The following is a 22,440-nucleotide window of genomic DNA, read 5'->3' as shown; positions in this document are numbered from 1 at the left end:
TGTTCCTAACAGAATTCACAGGCTCTTGTTTTGTCTGGATTTGCAACATTTCCTCCCTAACTCTTATCCCTGCTTCTATATCACCCTCTTCCCTCATCTGTCCCCACAGTGGTCTCCTAAATAAATCAATATATACATATATACATACACACATATATATAATATTATAAAATTTATATATAATTTTTATAATATATCATACACACACACACACACACACACACACACACACGATATATATCTGTGGCCTGGAGAGTAAAGTCTGAAAACCTGGTGCTGTTTATAGAGTCCTTCCTGGCCACTACATGCTCAGATTTCCATTGCCCTCACCTTTCATCTGGAATTCTCCAGCAGCATCGGTGTGACTGGCCTGTCTGGAGTCCTGAGCTATGTCAGTCTTCTCTCTACTCTGCAGCCCAAGGATTCTTCTAAATAATGAAACTCACCACCCCTGTCCTTGTCGTAATCCTTCAGAGGATCTCCTTGGCCACATGTAAGATAGCATCCAAACTCCTCTCAGTGCCTCATAATGTCCTTCATGATCTCATATATCATCTATTCCATAGCCCTTACCTCTTTATCTCTTGCCACTCCATCCCATGCTTTAATCTACATTCCTGGTATTCTTTATACTTTTAGTTTCTCCAGTTTATCATGGCTTCTTGCCCCTTGGTCTTAATGTCCTCTCCCTTCCTCCCTCCCTCTTCCTTCCTTCCTTCCTTCCTTCTTTGCCTGGTGACCTCTTGCAATCCTCTCTCCTGGGTTATCTCCCACATCCATCAGACTGCTGTCCACATATCCGTGAAGCCCAGGCTGGATGGCCCTGCGAGATGTTCCTCTAGCAACACCATTTCCTTATTCTTTTGTAGGGAGTCTCATACTGAGCTGTGACAGCCTCTTTGCATATCTCTGTCCCCACCTCCACTGTCTCTGGGGGTCAAGAAACATGTCTTGGTCACCGGTGAATCCCCACATTGAACCTTGTCTTGAATAGAGTGAGTATGCCACATGTTTTTTATATGCCAGATAATACTGAGTATTAATACTTCTTGAATGTATCAAGTTAAATCATTTGCATATTTTAAAAAGGACAGCTTTATTGAGATAATTCACATTTGCCCATAAAATTCGCCCTTTTAAAGGGGTAATTCAGTATTTTTCAGTGTATTCACAGAGTTGTCTATCCATCTCCACCATCCAATTTTAAGCCATTGCCTAAGAACTCCTGTTCCCTTGAGCATTCACTATGTTCCCTTCTCCCTGTAGCCCCTGGCAAGTCACCAATCTATTGTCTGTTTATGGGTTTGCCTGTTCTGGACATTTCATATAAAATAAAATCTCACAATACATGGTCTTTGGGACTAACTTTTCTTACTTTGCATATTTTCAAGGTTTGTCCATTTTAGAGCATATACTAATACTTAATTCTTTTTTATTTATTTTTAGTACTTTAGTCCTTTTTATATATTTTTAATTGGTTGTGTAGATACAGCACGTTCTCTTTACCCATTCATCAGTAAATGGACATTTGGGTTCTTTCTGCTTTTTGGCTATTATGAATAATCTTACTGTGAACACTGATATAAAGATTTTTGTGTGAACATATGTCTTCAGTTTTCTTGGATTGGAATTATTTAGAAGTAGAAACTGCTAGGTCATATGGCAACTCTATGTTTAACTTTTTGAGGAACTGCCAAAGTATTTTCTAAAATAACTGTACCATTTTATATTCCCACCAGAAATGTAAAAAGTTATAATTTTTTCACATCTTTAATAACACTTGATATTGTCTATATTTTTTATTATAACCATCCTAGTGGAAACTGTGTTTTTATTTGCATTTCCCTGATAACTAATGATGTTGGGCACTTTTCATATTGGCCATTCATACATCTTCTTTGGACAAATGTCTCTTCAATTCTTTAACTCATTTTTATTTGGATTATTTGCCTTTTAACTGTTTAGTTCTAAGAGTTTTTTAAAAAATTATATATATATAGTTTATAAAAACATATGGGTTATGGGTACTAAGGATGTTGTGATAAGCACTGGGTGTTATATGTAAGTAATGAATCACTAAATCCTACTCCACCAATATTACACTTATGCTAACTAACTAGAATTCAAATAAAATTTAAATAAAAACTTGAAAAAAACCCAAAATATTCAATAAATACTCAAATGCCTTCAAAAAATAAAAAATTTAAATGTCACCTCATCTCTAATATATATGTATATTTTATGTATGTTATATGTATATTATGCATGCACACCACACACACACACACACACACACACACATACACACACTTATTTATTCTGGATATAAATTCCTTATCAGATACATTATGTGGAAATCATTTTTCCCACTCTGTGGGTTGTCTTTTCATTCTCCTAATGCCAACTGTTGAATCACAAAAGGACTTAATATTAATGAAGTCCAATTCATCTATTTTTATTTTGTTTCTTATGTTTTTGGTGTCATGTCTTGTCCCAGCACCACTTGTTGAAAAGATTATTTTTTCTTCTTTGAGTTTGCTTGGAATCCTTGTCAAAAATCAATTGACCATACATGTAAGAGGTTATTTCTGGGCTCTTAATTTTATTTCATTGGTTTGTCTATCTTTATGCCAGTATCATGCTGTCTTGATTGCTATAGTTTTGTAGTAAGTCTTAAAATCAGAAGTGGGGAAAAAGAAAGCAAGACAAAATCAGAGAGGGAGACAAACCGTAAGAGACTCTTAATCATAGGAAACAAACTGAGGCAGGGGGTGATGGGATGGGGTTATTGGGTGATGGACATTAAGGAAGACATGTGATGGGTATCATATAAGACTGATGAATCACTAACCTCTACTCTGAAACTAATAATACACCAAAAGTTAATTAATTAAATTTTAAAAAAAGAATATAAACAACAACAAAAAGAATAAAAAATAAAACCAGAAGTGTAAATTCTCCAACTTCACTTTTCACTCTCAAGATTGTTTTGTCTATTCTGGGTCCCTGACATTTCCATCTGGATTTTAGGATCAGCTTGTTGATTTCTGCAAAGAAGCCAGGTGGGATTTTGATAGGGATTATGTTGAATCTGTCATTTAATTTAGGGAGTGCTTCCATCTTAGCAATACACATCTTCTTATCCATGAATATGGGGTTTCTTTTCACTTATTTAGATCTTTCATTTTTTTAAAATGGTATTTTGTAGATTTTAGTGAAAGAAAATATTGCACTTCCACTTGTTTATCCCTAAGTATTTTACTTTTTTGATGCTAAAATTTTCTTAACTTTATTTTAAACTGTCCTTCTAAATAGGAGAAGTCTGCATTTTTAAAGTTATATAGATATGTAATATTAGATCAAGCCAGGGCATCAATATGGGGATCATCTCACACACATATATTAGATTTTCAAAAACACTAGAAGTACTTTGAATAGGAGTAGAAAGCTGTGTATGACCCAAAGGAAAGTGTGAATATTAAGGAAACAATATTTACTCATATATGAATATATATACTAATATACTGAGAAACTATTTTGAGCTGCATATCAAATTAACTGTGCTACATGTATTCACTCGTATGTGAATCACGAGTGACAAAATATACCAAATTTTAACATTTTATTTATTTATTATTATTTTTTTAACTAGGCTCCATACCCAGCGTGGAGCCCAACATGGGGGTCGAACTCAGAACCCTGAGATCCAGACCTGAGTTGAGATCAAGAGTTGGATACTTAGCTGACTAAGCCACTCAGGCACCCCCAAATTTTGATATTTTAAATACTTAATGCCAATTAGTGCACTTGTTAAATCTGTTGATCATGTCAACATTCATGGGTAAGGCTTTTTAAAATACCCAATTTCACTGGAAATGTTTGTGTATACAATATGCCATTATGTAAGTCAGAAGAAGGATTGGGTTTTTAAATACTGGGGTGGCAAACTAGTCACCGAAATGATTATCAATGCTGTGATTTATAGAGCAAAATGAAAAGAGGTCATTATGATTAGCTATCAGTTATCTGTTAGTATTTAAAATGTTGCCACATGTAGGATAATCTCATCAGTGAAGATATCACTTAATATGTGGGGAAAATATTGTAATCGAGGTATTACATTGAGTAAGAATTTTTTAATGAACTGAAAATGATTAATTCTAATGGGGCCTTGAATTGGGAAATATTCTTGTAGTCTTTTCTTCAAGAGGTACTAAAACTATACGGAAGAAAATTGTTCTATAAAAATAATGTCTACTTAAAGAATTTATGAAGAATTACTCTAGGTTGATTGGTCTGGAAAGATTAAAGATTTAAAAAGAGAAGCACACTCACACAGGAACTTTTGGTTTTGTGGCTGTTGGTTATTTGTCTGCAGTAATAATGGGATTTGACAGCAGAAACTAGTTGATGGCTCACATTCTATGAGATCTACCGGATTGGAGCCTACAGAATGAATCACTATTGGTGAACATTATCAAGACAGGAATAGGCTATGGTTTTGTCTCTGGAAGGTCTGTCTATATAACTATCATCCATTTGTTAGACTATAGATTTTAGAAAGAAATCCTAATATCAGAATAATGTGAAAGACAAGGAAGATAAGTTTTAAAAATGCATGGATACTCATATGAAAGATTGTTTAATTTGTTAATATAGTTGTGCAAAAGAGCTGAATGAGTCTTGTTTATGAACTTACAGCGCAGCGGTGAAAATTAGGTCATTTAATTTACTCTCAAGTAGTATTGCTTTTAATCACTATTTAACAACATATGCAAAATACATTATTTGACTCAAATATTAATGTATTTACAACATCCTCATTTAGATATTTGCTATTTGTTCTTCCCTGAGGTAGATACTGGTTGGTTCCCAGACTTCAACTACGGCATCAAAACACCATCAAGTTATATATAAATAGGTTCCTTGATGAAAATGGAGTCATATGTATTTATCATATTTACAAAAATATACTTAATGTTTTCCCCATTATATTAAAAAAAGTCACAAGTATGGCTTGACTATTGCATTTTTTTCTTAAAGAAAATACCTGACTATTTAAAGTATTATGATATTTCCCTTCATTGTGTAACTTCATTTTTTATTTATGGAGAATATTTTTCCATAATTTCAGTACATAGAAAACTGACCAAGGAAAATTTAATATTCAACTTATAATGATAAATATTTATCCTGTGTAATGAGGCTTATCTGGTATAGGTATATTTCTTTGTTAACAAGTCTTATTTCCTTCTGGAAAATGAAATGTATTGAGAATTAAAGAATTACACATGTGGTTAGAAAGCTGACCTTTAAAGCCTCTACCAATGTTTCTGAGATATTTGGCTGCATTTTCTTTCTTTTTTTCTTTTTTTTTTTTTTTTACAGTAACATCATAAATCTATAGAAACCCCAAACAAAATGCAATTTTGGTTTTACATTAATTAGCTTTGAAACATAACCTTCACAGAAGCATTTTATTATCTTTTAAGAGTCCATTAGGGTATAAAATCAATACTTTAGCAGCTCAGGAGCGCATTTCATTTTTCTCAATATTTTCAAAAGAAGCCACTATACGCTTCCAATCTAACTTTTTTTCTTTCCTAATGGAATTCTATACATACATAAAATAACTTTCCTAAATCATTAAAACCTAATAGAAAATTAGCAGGGGTATGATAGATTGCTGTACCTTTGTGGTGAAAAGACAGGGTAAGAGCTAATAGTTTTGAGTGCCCTTATGACACATGAAATATCACCTATTTTCTCAAGGGAGGATATTTGAAATTAAACAGGAACGAATTTTCTACTCTACCTTGGGGAGATTTGATAGCCCACTGCAATTATTGAGCGTGGGGACTCTACTTCTCTATCCTCAATCATTCAGCCCACATTCAAGGAAGGAAAACACCCTTAAGAAATAGATCTAGTCGTGAGAACAGTGTCAATGCATATTTCCCCAAAGGAAGACAACCTTCAGGTTATGAAAGCATATTGCCTACAGGAGCCACGATGGGGCAAGTTTTTGGTAAATGACAGCTGTCACTGCCTTCTGAGTAGATTCTCGGTAGACTACTACATTGGTGGTGGTCACAGAATGGGTGGAGAAACTTATTTTGAGTTGTAGTACAGTTTCGTATTGCTAGGTAACAAATAAGTGCAACATTGAACAGCCTAAAACCAAAGAACATTTATCATCTCACACAGTTTCTGTAGATCGGAAATTCCGAAGTGGCTTATTAGCTGGGGGGCTCTGGTGTAGGATTTCTCGTGATGTTGTTGTTAGTGTGTCACTGGGGGCTGCGGTCACCTGAAGATTGGAATGAGGCCAGACAATTCACTGTTTAAGGGATTCACTCACATGCATGACAAGTTGGTGCCGGTTGTTGGCAGGTGGCCTGGGTTCCTTTCCATTAGGCTACTTGAGCATTCTCGTGAAACGCTCGCTCTTCTCCTGGAGTGGCTGATCCAAGAGAGAGCAAGGCAGAAGCCAAAATATTTTTTATGACCTAGTCTCAGAAATCACATGTAATCATTTCTAGTATATACTATTGTTTACACAATCTACCCTGTTCACAGTTGCATGGGTTCACAAATTCTGGAAGGTGAGATTGGAAGGAGCCATTTTGGAGCCAGACTACCATAGAATATGGTAATTCTTCTTTTGGGTTGTGAATGGAACTGGTCTTCAGGAAAATATGTTGTGTACTGTTTTGTTCTGTTTTCTAACCAAATTCTTTGGGCTCCCATTTCTGTGTTTCTTTGAGCAACCTTCTATTACCAGTTCCTAGTAATTTCAAGTTGATCCCTTCTTCCTCAGTGCTCTGCATGGTGCCCTTCCCATTGTTAAAAAACAAAATTCAGATGAGCATATTTGAAGATCTAATTAGCTTTATTACATGATTCATGAATTGGGTCGCATCTCATCTAGCAAGTAGAAGTGTACTCCAACGAGTTGTGCAAAATGGAAGGTTTTTATAAGAAGGAGGCTGGGGCGAGAACCTAAGTGATGCCATTTTTGGACCTTTGGTTTTCCTTTTAACACTGTCCTTCCTTTCTTACAAATTCAGCGAAGATTTGAGGGCAAATTGTGTGTCAGTCACTGTACACATCAGCAAACAAAATCATTCTCTCTCTCTTTTTTTAAAGATTTTATTTATTTACTTGAGAGAGAGAGAGTGAGAGAGTAGGAGCAAAGAGGGGGAGTGAGGAAACAGAGAAACAGGCTCCCCACTGAGCAGGGAGCATGATGATGTGGGGCTCCATCCCAGGACCCTGGGATTGTGACCTGAGCGAAAGGCAGACACTTAACTGACTGAGCCACCCAGGCATCCCAAAATCACACTTTTATAGTAGCTGCTTTTCATAATAAGTTGTGTCTTATGATCTGTAATTTCCAGTTTGTCCTGTTAGCATTCTGCTAAAATTAATGTGTTTCTAATAAGGTAAATGCAAAAATATATGATCTTTGACCTTATTCTTGGCACAAAGCTCCTAAAACCTCTGGAATTTTTTGTGATAAGAACAAAAAATGTGACTTTTATTATGTTAATGAGGTTACTTTTGGAAACCTAAGTGTGGGGGCTGGTTCCCCAAGGTGCCAGCCAGGTGATTGGAGGATTGGAACTTTTAGTCCCACCCCAGACTTCTGGGAAGGGAGAGGGACTAAAGGTTCAATTAATGCCAGTGGCCACTGATTTAATTAATCATGCCTATGTGATGAAGCCTCCATAAAATCCCAAGAGATGGGAGTTCAGAGAGCTTAAGAGCTGGTGAACAGGTGGAGATTTGGAGGGAGCGGCATAATTGGAACTCTGCATGGAAGCATTGTGCCCTTCCCACTACCTCATCGTATACATCTTTTCCTTTTTATCATAAACTGGTAATCTAGTAAGTAAGTGTTTCTCTGAGTTTTGTGAGCTGCTCTAGCAAACCAATTGAACCCAAGGCAAGTGTTCTTGGAACCTTCAATCTATAGGTGGGTCAGAAGCACATGTGAGGCATGGACTTGCAATTGACATTGGAGGTGGGAGGGGACAGTCTTGCAACCTGAGCTTTAACTCCTGGGAGCTGGTGCTATTTCCAGAGAGATAGTGGCAGAATTGAGGTAATTTAATGGGACAACTGGCTGCTGTCCGAGATTGCTTGGTGTTATGAGAAACCTCTTCCCTACCTCATATATGTCGGAACTGTGTCCAGAACCTTTGGTAAACAATCAAGGTAAAAGGTCAGTGATTGGCAGAATCTCCTTAAAATAATATTTTTATATTAGTAGAGGTACTCTGTGCTTTAGGTGGAACTTTAAGGCTCTGAAGTAGATACTAAGCACGCTAGAGGGGGGCTCTCTCATTTGCACCAATTTCGCTGCTGTAAGCCACTTGTAAGACTACTTTTGTTCAATGGAGAACATTACCACCAAGCTATCTCATTTCACATGGTCTTTTGTACAGTGTGGATATGCAAGAATGGGGGGGTAGTTATATCCATGCTTAAAGAGAGGCAAAAACATTAATACAGTTATCACTTCGGGAATGTGATGACTATCAGCGATTAAAGTAGGTTTGCCATTTCCTTCGAAAACTGACACAGCGTGATTTGAATTTCCCCAAATATGGTGAAGAGCTTTGCATCACTGTTTTATGTGTATGTTTATATCCTAAGCCAGTGTTTCAGGTATTCTGACATTTATATCTGTGATTAACTCTAAGCATATTTCTGTGGGGTTTTGTTTTTTTTGTTTTTTTTTTTTTTGAGTTTCAAAACTATTCGGGCCAATAAATCTTTTCACAAATGACAGATTGGTCAACATTGAGGAGGTAAATGGAAACCAATGACACTCATCAAGCTGATGATATGAATGATTTATTGGACGAGATCATTTAACACTTTCATCAAGAAGTCAATACTGGGGAAAGAAAACTGGGCTCTTATTATGGTAAACTGTACTTGCTCCGTCAGCATTCAGTGATTTATTACAAACCTGTGGCTAGGATTAGGATATTATAAATGGGGGGAAATGGAAGGCTCATTAATTCTTTATCCCCACAGGTGGATGACATGCAGTGGGCTAATCGAGAACACACTCACCCGGCGTCTGTCTGCAGCCTGCCCTGTAAGCCCGGGGAGAGGAAGAAAACGGTGAAAGGAGTCCCTTGCTGCTGGCATTGCGAGCGTTGTGAAGGTTACAACTACCAAGTAGATGAGCTCTCCTGTGAACTTTGCCCTCTGGATCAGAGACCAAACATCAACCGCACAGGCTGCCAGCTCATCCCCATAATCAAACTAGAATGGCATTCGCCCTGGGCTGTGGTGCCTGTGTTCATTGCAATATTGGGAATCATCGCCACCACCTTCGTGATGGTGACCTTTGTCCGCTATAATGACACACCTATTGTAAGGGCTTCGGGCCGAGAACTTAGTTACGTGCTCCTCACAGGGATTTTCCTCTGTTACTCAATCACCTTTTTAATGATTGCCGCGCCAGACACAATCATATGTTCCTTCCGCCGAATCTTTCTAGGACTTGGCATGTGTTTCAGCTATGCGGCCCTTCTTACCAAAACAAACAGAATCCACCGAATATTTGAGCAGGGGAAGAAATCGGTCACAGCACCCAAGTTTATTAGTCCAGCGTCCCAGCTGGTGATCACTTTCAGCCTCATCTCCGTCCAGCTCCTGGGAGTGTGTGTCTGGTTTGTTGTGGACCCCCCCCATATCATCATTGACTATGGAGAGCAGCGGACTCTAGACCCAGAGAACGCCAGGGGAGTGCTCAAATGTGACATTTCTGATCTCTCGCTCATTTGCTCGCTGGGGTACAGTATCCTCTTGATGGTCACTTGTACTGTTTATGCCATTAAAACGAGAGGTGTCCCAGAGACTTTCAACGAAGCCAAACCTATTGGATTTACCATGTACACCACCTGCATCATTTGGTTAGCTTTCATTCCCATCTTTTTTGGTACAGCGCAGTCAGCAGAAAAGGTAAGTGCAAGAAATGCATACGCCAACCCTTCCCTGGATTTAACTTCTTTCTTTAGGATGCTTCCCCGCCTTTCTTTTCGGTTCACTTATGGTCTCTCAAACTGATTCAGTCTGTATTATTCTTATTTGGAAATATATATATAGACTCCCTCAAGGTCACTTAACTTTGAATATGTGTTGACTAAGGTTTATTGTCCATGAAGAGTGTTTTAATGTGTCTTCTTTAGCAAGGTTGAAAATTGACAGATCTCATTACTTTCTGAGTCTCTCTTCCCAGGTCTGTTATCAGTGACGAAAGCTGTTCTTTTCCTAATGTTAATTAAAAGAGGGTGGGAGAAAAGACAGACGTGAATCATAGGGATGATTGATCCCAGAGATATCCCCTTGCATGGCAAATGCCTCCTTTTCTGGTTCTAATGAGACTCTGGGAAAAAGATGTTCCTTCACAATTACGATGGCTTTAGTCATGGAAGCAGGGTTTATCGTACAGCGACAATAACAAAAAAACTGAAATGGCTGAGTCTGATCTGAACCATCTTATTATTTCTCTTCAGCCCCCACTGCTATCGCTTTTCCATATGAGCAAGGTGATGTTGAGGGATTAAAGAAGACAGCCACAGGCAGTTATATAAAGCAGTTTATAACTTTTCAGAAGGTGAAGATCAATTAAATCTCTTAAAATAATTTCCTTTTGTCACTAATTTCCAGTTAACCTTTTCCACATAAATCACTGCAAGTAAAGGACATCTATATGAGAAAGGGAGCATATGCTGAATGGGATACATGTAGTTTTCTGTCCAGAAAAGCAGAAAACTAATATTTCCATGAATTCCAGGTTTGGGTAGGTTAATGGAGACAAGCCAGCTTGTAAAACAAAGGCAAATGCTATCGTTCTGAATGAATAGTCCTTCAGCCTTACAGCACCTATGAGAAAGCTTTTCTTTCAGAGTGAGGGTTTAAAGATTACTCCATCATCCATCATCAGAAGTTGTGAGGAAATCAAGCATCCTGGGGACAATTACATTCCCTAGTCTCTACCATTCCAAGCGAGGTCATGCATGACTCTTAAAATCCCAACTAATTCAGAGGAAAAAGTACTCAACAAGGGCACAGAGAGCTCATTAGTATGAGGATTCATCCCTTACTAGATCAATGTGGCTTTCAACCATGTTTGGACACAAAAAAATATACTTCAGCAAACTTGCTGCTGAATAGAAAAAAACTTACCATGGGTTCCAGATCTGTGACCTTTCATGACTTAGATGGCCTGATAGAAGTCCATGAATATTTTATGTGGGACCAAGCACATGACAGGAAAGCAAAGTAAGGCAGTCTGATGCTCTAAACCTAATAAACATTATATTTTTGACATATGTAGATAGGAATTTATGGGGATCAAGCTTGTAAATATGACTCAGGAGAGAATGCATGAGCTGGAAAATAAGTCTCTCACAGTCTGTTGGGTCTGTTTTGATATGGTTAGTTGAACTAGTCAGGGCAAAACAATGTTCTTTAGATTCTGGAAATGTCTGCATTATGTGAATTTTTAATAACATTAAGTGGCACTTGCATTGTATTTGAACCAAAGACTGCCTTTTTTTGATATACCATTTTATCTGAAAAGGGCCATCAGTAATTTATTTTGTTTTCTTGTGGGCAATAAATATTTACCCAGACAAAATCTCCTGAGTTCTAACATCTAACTTCCCTTTCTTTTTTCTTTCTCTTGCTTTACATTTAATAAAGTACTTTCTATTCTTACTTCTCATACTGTGACTTTCAAGGGCAGTGGGGGAGGGCAAATACAAATGAGATGTTATTTCTATCTAGATAAGTCTTTTAGTGTCTTGATTTTTAGCACGAGTGAAATCACGATACGACATTTAGCTGTTGGCTAGTATTATCACAGCAGTTTAAAGAAGCATCATACTAATAAGCTTTTTAAACATAGTCGAAAAAGATGGCCAGAGTCTCTCAGAACTGAAACCCTGCTAAGTTGCAGCTGTCCCCTTGCAGCAGTGATGGAGAAAGGAAGAGTTTCAGGATAAAATGGACAGGTGAATATACTGGGGTGGGAGAGATGCGGCTCGGTGAGATGCCACTGAGCCCATGGGCACTGCCATGTATCCTCTGAAAACCTGGAGTTTAGGTATATATGTATATATTTTCAGGTATAGATATATCCACGCCTATAGAGATATGCCTGAATACTAGACAAATTTTTTTTCTCTCTTTGTGGAATCAAAGGAAATCAAAGAAACATGTTGTAAGAAAAATTACAAAACACGTTGATTGGCTTTATTTTGTTTTCATGATACGATTGAATGTGGAAAAGCTGAAGAAATCAGGAAGAAACACTAATTGTAGGAATTTTCAGAACATCGTAAAGCCCTCAAATTATTTAGTTAGTCTTGGAGTTGCCAAATCTGGACCAGCTCTCCTTCGAGAGTTATTCTAAGGAGCTGAGATTTGGCTACTGGAATACTTTATATAATACAATTACATGTCATTCTAAGGCTTCCCATAAAATTTGCAACCTGTTATTCTCTGTCAGGGTATCTTTATCATTCAAAACAATACACAAAATACACGAGACTATTTTTCTTCACATTGCTAAAATTGTTGACACAGGTGAATAAAACTCTGTATCTCTAAAGGAGGGCTTTACGTAAGTTTTATTGACTTTGGAGGACCAAAGAGCTGGTCAGTCTTCCATTCTCATTTATAATGCTCAGCCAATTAGCCCATGTTATCAGCTTGAAGTGTTTATTGCATTTAAGCGGTACACAAATCCATTAATTCAGAAGATCCTTATTGAGCATTGTGTCCTGTATGGTGCTAATTATTGAGCCCATGTCAGTCTGCTTCCCTGAGGCTTCCTTGTAAGGCTCAGTCTGGCTCCCAGCCGATGCCTGCCTGACGCCTGCCGGAACCAGCGAGGTGCCAGGCTCAAAGGCAGGAGCAAATCAGGCTCAAGGGCAGGGGAAGATGGTGAGGAGTCAGATCTGAGATGAGAAAGCAAAACAGCTATGCCTCCTGTAACTATACGTCAGTGACATAGAATTTATAACACACAAGGCAGCAGAACAACAAAATTTCTTTCACTCTGTATTTAATTATGCTTCTTAGAGTAATCTACAAAAGAAAAGTCATCTAACCATCCAGGTTTCTCTGAAATTATAACAGGAGTAGGAATAAAAGGTAAAATCAGTTGAATAATTTAGACAGATGTTTTGGAAAACCCTTGGGTAAAATCAAATGATAAAGTTACATTTTAGCACTCATGAAGACAGACAGCTCTGTAAAGTAAGTCTTTATTCAATGATAAAATACCATTTAATTTTGCATTTTTTTCAGATTTTGGAAATCAAGTTGAATCATGTTTTTCCAATAGATTTAATGGCATCATTTATTAGCTTTGTGCCGGCTGCATTCTATTAACTCATCGTATAAATGCACTTTTCCTTTTCTTATAGAAAAGTGGTGTGAAGGAAGGGTGGACACACTGAGGTGTGGACAGGGACTCACACAAGCTCTCCTAATGGTTCTGAAAAGACTTAAAAAACTTAAAATGCAATTAATGTAACCGTCAGGGAAAGAATCCTCGGGGATGGTGAGGGGCTGTTAGGATGGCAGAAATCTCCTGAATACATATTTTACCACCTCTAATTGCATTCATAAAGCTGAGATAATCAGACAAGGGTTATGACATTGCCAAGCTCCAAGGAGCACAGTGCTTTAACCAGTGCACTGGGTGGAAACAAAACAAAACACCCTCAGAGCAGGGGAAAAAAAAAACCCAAAACAAAAAATAACCAAAACTCAAAAATGTCAAAACCCCCGTATGTCCCAAAGCAGCCATTCTTCCTTCAGTAGGACATCATCCAGGAGCTCAAGTCAGAAACCAGGGCCTTGTCCTAGACTTCTCCCTCTGCACACTCCCAACTCTTCCCTTCTTCCTCTCACCTGCAAATGTCAGCCTTGAAACATTCCTGGAGGGGAAGCAGTAGCCATCAGATGTATATCTGAGTGACTATGTCTCTTAACACAGAGCCTTTCATGTACCTTCTCACTAAATGCCGACCCAACGTGGAAATGGACTGCCTTGCACAAGCATGATCTAATATAATATCATAATCCTTCTTTATGGGGTGCCTGGGTGGCTCAGTGGGTTAAAGCCTCTGCCTTCGGCTCAGGTCATGATCCCGGGGTCCTGGGATGGAGTCCCGCATCGGACTCCCTGCTCAGCAGGGAGCCTGCTTCCCTTCCTCTCTCTCTGCCTGCCTCTCTGCCTACTTGTTATCTCTGTCAAATAAATAAATAAAATCTTTTTTAAAAAAAATCCTTCTTTATGATTTAAGTTAGATTGTGATGTCATGAGAATCTTATATTTTCATCTTATTGTGAGCCCCATGATAACAGCTTTTTGGTTTTTTCCCTGAAAAATAAGTTTTCTCATTTCAGTGATGGACCATATGCATTTCTTTATAAAAAAATTTTTTTGTCATTATCAGTTCTTCGAAAATGGGGTGCTAAATATGTAGAGAGAAAGGCAAACAGGAATTATGATTATTGTCTTAGTTCCGTCTAGCATGCACAGAACAAAGGAAAATTGATGGAATTAATCAGATAGTTCTGCCTCGTCATCCTGCCCTTGTTCTTTTTTTTTTTTTTTTTTTTTTTTTTTTTTTTTTTTTTTTTTAAATTTTTTTTTTTTTATTTACTTATTTGACAGACAGATCACAAGTAGGCAGAGAGGCAGGCAGAGAGAGAGGAGGAAGCAGGCTCCCCACTGAGCAGAGAGCCCGATGTGGGGCTCGATCCCAGGACGCTGGGATCATGACCCGAGCCGAAGGCAGAGGCTTAAACCACTGAGCCACCCAGGCGCCCCCTGCCCTTGTTCTTTTACTGTATCTGCCTGTCAAAGGGCAGAAGAGTGTGGGGCTGCAGAGATGGATAAGGGGGTAAGGAAGAGCATAGGCTCTGGAGAAGGCAGATTTGGGTTCCAATCCTGACTCTGCTAAACTGGCTGGGGAAATGTAGGCAAGGGCGACACATCTGAAGCTAATAATAAATTCTCCCAGAGAATGCAAATTCACACAAAGCAACATAAAGCAGTCACTTGCCATCTGCGCCCAGCCCTGTTCTCAAACTAGAACAGACTTGAGTTCATATCCTCTAGGAAAAGGCAGGAAGATGGGTGACTTAAAAAAAAAAAACAACAACAACAAACCCCAGATACTTCTGTTGTCTCACTATGGTGTGTTTTCTTGTACTAATAGATCCCTCATGGTAGTTTTGCTGAGAATTTCATGAGCTAAGTCATGACAGGTGTTTAGCATATACTAAGTGATCATTAAAATGTTGGCCGTTATTACTATTTTGCTGTAATCTATGAGGGCAGGGACTTACTAGGTTTTGCTCACTGTCATATCCTCAGCACTGAGTAGAGGCCTGGGCCAGCAGAGTCTCCAAAAAAAAAAAAAAAAAGAAGAAGGAAAAAAGAAGTGTTTAATGACTGAATACATTCTTATTTACCCAGATAATTGTCTTAATGTCTCCAGCCTTGAGACCCTGTCCATGCAGCATCCCAACTGGACGTGTTTTCTCGAACATAGAGACTTACCCAGGGTGTCCATCATGCAGATTAAGTACCCGAAAGAGGGCAACCAGCATCTGCAGGACTCTGAAAAACAGAAGAGAGAATTGTTCCTGAGGCAACATGTCGCTGCCTTCACACATTGAGCGGAAAATACTGGAAGAAAGCGAGGTGTCGTCAGAAAGCAACTGCTGAAATATGTTAAAATTTGAAAAGTGCATAACTCTAACCAGAGTTATGAGAGGTAGTTCTGAAGAGAATGAGAAAATTCCTGCTTTAAGGAATAGTCGCGGTGGGAAAAGGACAGCCTGAGCAACCTGTCAGTACACTCGAGACAACAGTGAACGTGATTTTCAGAGTAGACCAGCCCAGAGCCACACCTGTCTCTCCGGCAGTCCTTCATGTCCTTAGACAGGAGGGAAGTGGAAAACAGGAGAGTGTTTTCTTTCCCTGTCAATCTGCTGTCATTTGAAGCGGATCCCTTTGAAGGCCTCGTGGTGTCCCCGGGGGCGGTGGCGTCTATGGGGACACCTATCTCAGGTGTCTGGGCAATACAGTCGTACCAAATCTGTGTCAACTCTAGAAGGGGCAAGCCAAATAGAAAAGGAAAAAAGGAAAAGCAACCCGAAAAGAAAGCATTTATGTAATCTCATTTGTGCACTCAGTTAAAATGATCTGCTTGGGAAGATGCAGAAGGAGTCCACGAAATCAGGAGATTCTAGGGCACAGCAGGGGCCAGCTTGTTAAGTGGCCCTCCTAGGGAATGCTGCCCTAGCCAGGCTTATTACTTTTTTTTTTTCCTGGTTGTGCTCCATATTACCGCCACAGAAAATTGCCAACTTACACATTTAGGGCAATTCTTTTGGGGATGCCTATTTTATTTGACAGCATAAAGAAATATTTGCCCAATGAACCTTGCTTAGATTCCATGATCCTCCTTTTTTTGGTGGTGGGGGGGGGGGTCTCTAAGAAAGTTGTGAGGCCTACAGCTGTTTAATTTAAACATTTGGCTGTTAGTGAGATTGTGGTATTTACTCATTCCTCTTTTTTTTTTTTAATTGAAATTGAGTTTACAAAGGGTTTGAATTTTCTGTGCCCGAATTATAATAATTTAATCAAGTATACAATTAGATAGTCAACCTGGGAGCTAAGTCCTCCTCTCACTCATCTCATTAAAATGGTTTAGCTTTCTTAATATGTTTAAAATGCTAGACTACTGGATTTGATTAAGACTAAAATGTGACTTTTTTCAATCATACTGACCATGACCTTATTTCAAAAATGTTCAGGGGAATGCCTAAACAAATAGACTTACTTTTTCTTCTATAGAGACAGAACTTTAATGACACCCCAGACTGTGGATAGTACAGAATGCAGTGACTAATTTACTTGTGTAACTTCAAATTGCATTTTCCATGATTCAGTAGACACTTATATCTTACGGAGCACACAGGGTGCCAGGAAGAGCAGATTGCAAGCAAATAGTTCCTTTTGGCTGAAACCATATCACATTTTTATGTTACAAAAAAAATTTTAAATCTCTAAATGCTGGATCCTATGGGTTAGTACCACCCATCCCAAAGTGTAGAAATATATTTAACCAAATATTAGTATAAATTCCAGGTTATTGAAAATAAATGCCAAGCTGACTTACTGACATCATTAAAAGAAACATTAAAAAAATAAAGAAATTTAGTCTGGCTTCTAGTTCAGGAAAGAGGCTGCCACAAACATATATACATACCTTTCCTGAAGGCAACAATGAAATTTAAAAATATAAGAAAGAAAAAAAGGAAAGAAAAGAAAACGAAAAAAAAGGAAGAAAAGGAGGACAGGGGAGAGAAAAATGAGACGAGGCCATTATATTTTTAGAGCCAACATAAGGTAGAACAATTTGAGAAACTCCAGAAAAATAGAAGTCAAATGGGTATGATTTATAGAGAAATTAGAAGAAGGAAAGCACAGTCCAAGCAACAGAGGTGGTTCTTACCATGGTAGTTTCAAATAATTCCTAAACCTCAGGTCAGTATAAAGACCTGATATGGGCGTGGGAGTGACCAGCTGCATTTCAAAATAGCTGGGCCAGGTGGACCCCTCACTTTTCATTTTTGTTCTAACTTAACAAGGATTGAGTACAGGTGTTAGAGAATTCTACTCTAAAAAAAAAAATGGGGGGGGGGCACCTGGGTGGCTCAGTGGGTTAAAGCCTCTGCCTTTGGCTCCGGTCGTGATCTCAGGGTCCCGGGATCGAGCCCCGAATCGGTCTCACCGCTCAGCGGGGAGCCTGCCTCCCCATCTCTCTGTCTGCCTTTCTGCCTACTTGTAATCTCTGCCTGTCAAATAAAGAAATAAAATCTTTAAAAAAAATGGGAATTGTCTGAGGGTAGAACTATCTTATGTTTCTTGTGTAGGTAGAAGGCACTGAGAGAGAAACCAAGCAGAATTGGAAGTAACTTTATTTCAGACAGACATCAAACAGGTGGGAAGTATGAACTACATCTACACAAGATAGAGATGTAACAGACTTCTCAACTCTTAGAAAAGTATTCTCCTGTGGTGGGTCCCCAATCTGTTTGCGTGCTTGCATCCTTGTGTCTTTGAGAGAAGCCAGTCAGGTTAAACAGTAAGAAACCTACACAGGTCTGTAGTCTGCCCTCCCATTCAAGGAAAATGGACCCCACCAGTAATTCTTATCTACCACTCTGGCCCTACATCATAATCCTACAACAACCAAGGATGTCATGATAACTGAAGAACCAATATCACTATTTTAAAAGACACATACACACATACACAAAACAAAACCAGAGGTAGTTCAGGAAATATAAGAGAATTATTTTAAAGATTTTATTTATTTATTTGTGAGAGAGAGCATGAGCTGGCGGCGGGGGTAGGGGGTGGGGAGGGAGAGGGAGAAGCAGGCTCCCCACTGAGCACGGAGGCCAGTGCCAGGCTAGATCCCAGGACTCTGGGATCATGACCTGAGGCGAAGGCAGAGGCTTAACTAACTGAGCCGCTCAGGTGCTCCAAGAGAATTTTTAAAAACAGAATTTTAATGAGCATTCCAAGAGAGAATCAAGAAAATATCCAATAGACACACATGCATAGGTTGTTGTGGAAAAGATCAATCAGAAAAGAAAATTATCCTGGAAATTAAAATACAAATGTGAAAATAAAAAGCTGAACAGAGGAACATAAATATGGGATGACCGGGGTTAACACTGGAGGGATGATGTGCAGGGATGATGTGTAGCAGAGGAAGAACCAAGAAGAAAAGGAGAAAAATGAGAAAAGGAAATCTGAGGAAAGTTAAAATGCTTTGAACATAGATACAGCATCCTAAAATATATCTAATAAACCCTGAGAAGAAATAAAGAAGGGGAAGAAACGGCCAAAAAGTAAAAATAAAAGAAAATAAAATAACAGAAGTTTCACAATTTGAAGAAAGACAATTTTTGAAATTGAAAAGCCCACACATCTCAGTAAAATTGCACTTATTGAGAGAAAATTCTAAGAACTTTTGAAGGGAGAAAAGATACACATAACATATGAAAATCAGACCTCATACACCTCCCTAGCTTCTAGATGTCAATGGCCAGAGACTTTCTGAGGGAGAGTATTTTAAACTTATGACTGTATAGCCAGCCAAACAATCAATGTGAGACAAAAAATGTATGGGACTCAGAGAATGCCTGCATATCTCACATTTGAATTATTCTAGATGTAATCCAACAAAATAAAAAAAGCACATCTGATACGAGACAAATAACAGCGGCACTTACCTATAACTAGAAGAAATGAAGAAATTTAAAAGGAAATTATTAAAGGACCTATTAGACCCTACTTGTCTAATAGGTAGGGTTTTAATAATTATGGTTATTCTTTATCTGCAAGCCCAGTCATGCTACTTGGGATGAATCTGAAGGGAATAATACTCAGTAGCCATATGCAAAAATCACTTTTTGTATCAGTCTTACGTTGTTAGAAGGAATCTAGAAACAAAACAGAAATGTCAATTTGTCTACAGAAGTGAATATAAATATTGTAAAACCTATTAATTTAAAAATAGTAACACAATTTTTAAAAACGTGGGCGGTGACTAAGGAGAGGCATTAGAGAGAGGAATTGAGCAAGCAGGTTAAGTCATTCACCTTTCACTGTGAGTAGTCAGCAGGCAGGATCCAAAGTCGATAACCCCAGATAAGTGCATTAGCTAAACAACAACAACGACCAAAACAAAACAAAACGAGAACTCTTCAAACGTGTTAATTCTCTAGATTGGCATCAGGATATGGGAAGATGGGTGGTGGAGGGTTTTTATTTCACAAATACTTAGATTTTACTTCACTTAATGAATAAGTAAATTTATATTATAAAAATAGAAATGACTGCATATAGAAGCATTTAAGTGAAAGTCTTGGGAAAAACTTTTCTAAGACAACATGCACATACATTCTCTTATGGGGGCTTTGGTGCATAATATGTGTTTCGTGACAATCTTTTAGTTGTAGAAATAGGTGAATTATTTTGAATTTGTAAAATGAGTCCAGACTCTTTGATTGTCACAGTTTGTGAATTTCCTCTTATTTAGGGTTAATGCCCTTACTAAATAAATCTTTTTTTAGGGGCCACAATTTAAGTATCGGTTTACAGCCAGTGATGGCATTTATGAGAAATATTTGTGCAATGTTTACTATATAAAGGGACCTTTGCTGGGTGTTTAGGAAAATGCAAAGATGAGTAAGAACTTTGCTCTCCAGTTGTTTGGGGTCAAGTAGGGAGCCAAACCAAGCCCGCGGATGACCGGTACTAGGCAGAGAAACATAAATGGAGACTAAGTGCCCACTCTGAGGCCTGTTGACGGAGAAAGGATGAAAGTAGCCTGTCCTGTTGAGGGATCAAGAAAGTCTGCTTGAAGGAGGTAGGAATTAAACATTTCATGAAGACAGGAGAGAAACGGATGGAAGCACCTTCTAGGCAATAAAAGAAGGGGGGTTAAACTTTCAGAGAAGAACAAGTCAAGGTATTTGTGTGTAAAACGTGTTCTGAGTTTAGCACCGTCACAAGGAGAGGTGGCTCACCTATAGATCCCCGTGCACCCTGTTGTGAATACCGCTCCTTTTACTCCGAAAAAGTATTTTGGGCAATGCGTCATAGGGTTACGCACAAAATACGGCTAGTCAGATAGCCGTGGGGCGTAATGCCGAGTTGTACTGCATTTGCTGGGGACTTGAGGACATTTGACTCTACCTGAGCACGGTGTGTTCCCAGTACAATTCCATTTTGTGGGATTTGGCTGCCAGTGGTGAGTCAGATGAATTGTAGTGTGCAGGGAATGAGAGAAAAGACAACAGCAAGATTATTGAAGAAATCTAGGCAAGGAATACTGGGGACTTGGCTTGTGGCAATGGAGAGTACAAAGAAGAGACTCATTTCCAATTGGGAATGGAGGACAGCAGAGTGAGAGGGGTGGCGCTGGCCACAGGGACAACTTTTTTAAGTGAGAGTCTGTTGATTTCCCTCTGGTCTGGGGTAAAGGGGAGAAAGCAATTCTTTTCAATTGCTGATGACTGCATCTAACTAAGTATGCAGAAGGATATTTGGGCCCCAAGTAGTGATCTTGGGTAAAATCAGTTTGTGTGGATAAAAACAAAGGTAAGGACACCAGGAAAAGAATCTCTGGTGGTCTATGATTTTCAGTAAACAAATGTGCTGTACTGTTCAAATGAATTTTGACGTTGAAATAAAAAGACAAACTTTTTAGAACTAAAAGTCAAGTCATTTTGAATGATTATGAGTCAATTTAAATATATAATCACCTTTGTCATGACGTAAATTTGGGTGTTAAATGGATTTTATATTCTAGTAATCCTGGGCAAATTTTAGGTAATTTTGGTTTTTTCGGCTTGTCATGGTTGTGACTAAATTCATGCAATAAGTTTTTCTTTACTATATATCTCCTTTTTTGTGTAACTTTGGGTACTTTGCATATAACATCTGAATAATTCAAGACAGATTTCAATTTTATTGCTGTTTCTCTTTAAAATCATTTCTAAAACGTCGTGTAGTGTATCCATGCAGTAATCTGCAAGGTTCCACGTTTTTGGCAGTGTTCTCAATCTTGTTCACAGGGAGTGATTTTTGAACCAATCAAAATCTACACCACTGATTGTATGTTTGTTTGTTTGTTAAGGACGACTTGAGGTCATTCTCCTTTTGAAAAAAACCTTTTTAGTTCAAAAATTGCAATCAGTCGAATGTTTTCATCAGAATTTTAGACGCGCTGAGTTATTTGTTAAATCAAGTGTATTTCCAGAAAATTACCAAGGGATGTAATGTTTTCTGCTGTCTGTTGCCCCAAACCCGGTAGACTACGACTCCCAGTATAACCTTTGTGAGTGTATACAAACCCACACATTTCACATACACATATACACAGAGCTTTGTAGATTTCATGTTCTCAGGCAAAATTAAATGTCATGTGTTTCTCCTGCCAGCTGTTTTCTCTAAAATCTTCATCCACACAAATTGAATTGAAAATAGTATTGGTAGATTGTGAACCTGTCATAAAACCATAAAGTGTTTATGTCAGCAGGCAGCTTATCGCTGGAGCACTGTCCTTTCTTCAGCAAAACACTTTCCCCATGCTAAAATGTCCAATCAAATGGCAATTTATTGAACATTTGGTTATAGCGCCTACTTATTGTTAAGAACTGACAATAACAAGCATGAAACGAAGAATCACACTTGGAATGAAAAAGAAAAATATGTGTAGAAGGTGGTAAGAAAAATAGCAATGAGTAGAGACAGTCCATACTGTAGGATTATAAGGAACCTGTCTCCAAAAAAAGCCCTCA

General features: G+C 38.3%; 1 protein-coding gene across 1 annotated transcript in view; it reads left to right on the top strand.

Annotated features, from left to right (window-relative positions):
• The window catches only part of GRM8 (glutamate metabotropic receptor 8), a gene marked incomplete at both ends in the record, with an annotated part of 740,123 nt that overhangs the window by 652,146 nt on the left and 65,537 nt on the right, over nucleotides 1-22,440 (top strand). The window contains one exon of the mRNA XM_080818039.1: nucleotides 9,049-9,984. Coding sequence (XP_080674165.1) covers nucleotides 9,049-9,984 — 936 coding nt within the window. The remainder of the gene's footprint in view (nucleotides 1-9,048; nucleotides 9,985-22,440) is intronic.

This window comes from Martes martes, assembly GCF_963455335.1.
Source record: "Martes martes genome assembly, chromosome: 11".
Classification (NCBI taxonomy): Eukaryota; Metazoa; Chordata; class Mammalia; order Carnivora; family Mustelidae; genus Martes; species Martes martes.
Note: the sequence above shows the minus strand (reverse complement) of the source record. Positions and strands in the feature narration are given on the sequence as shown.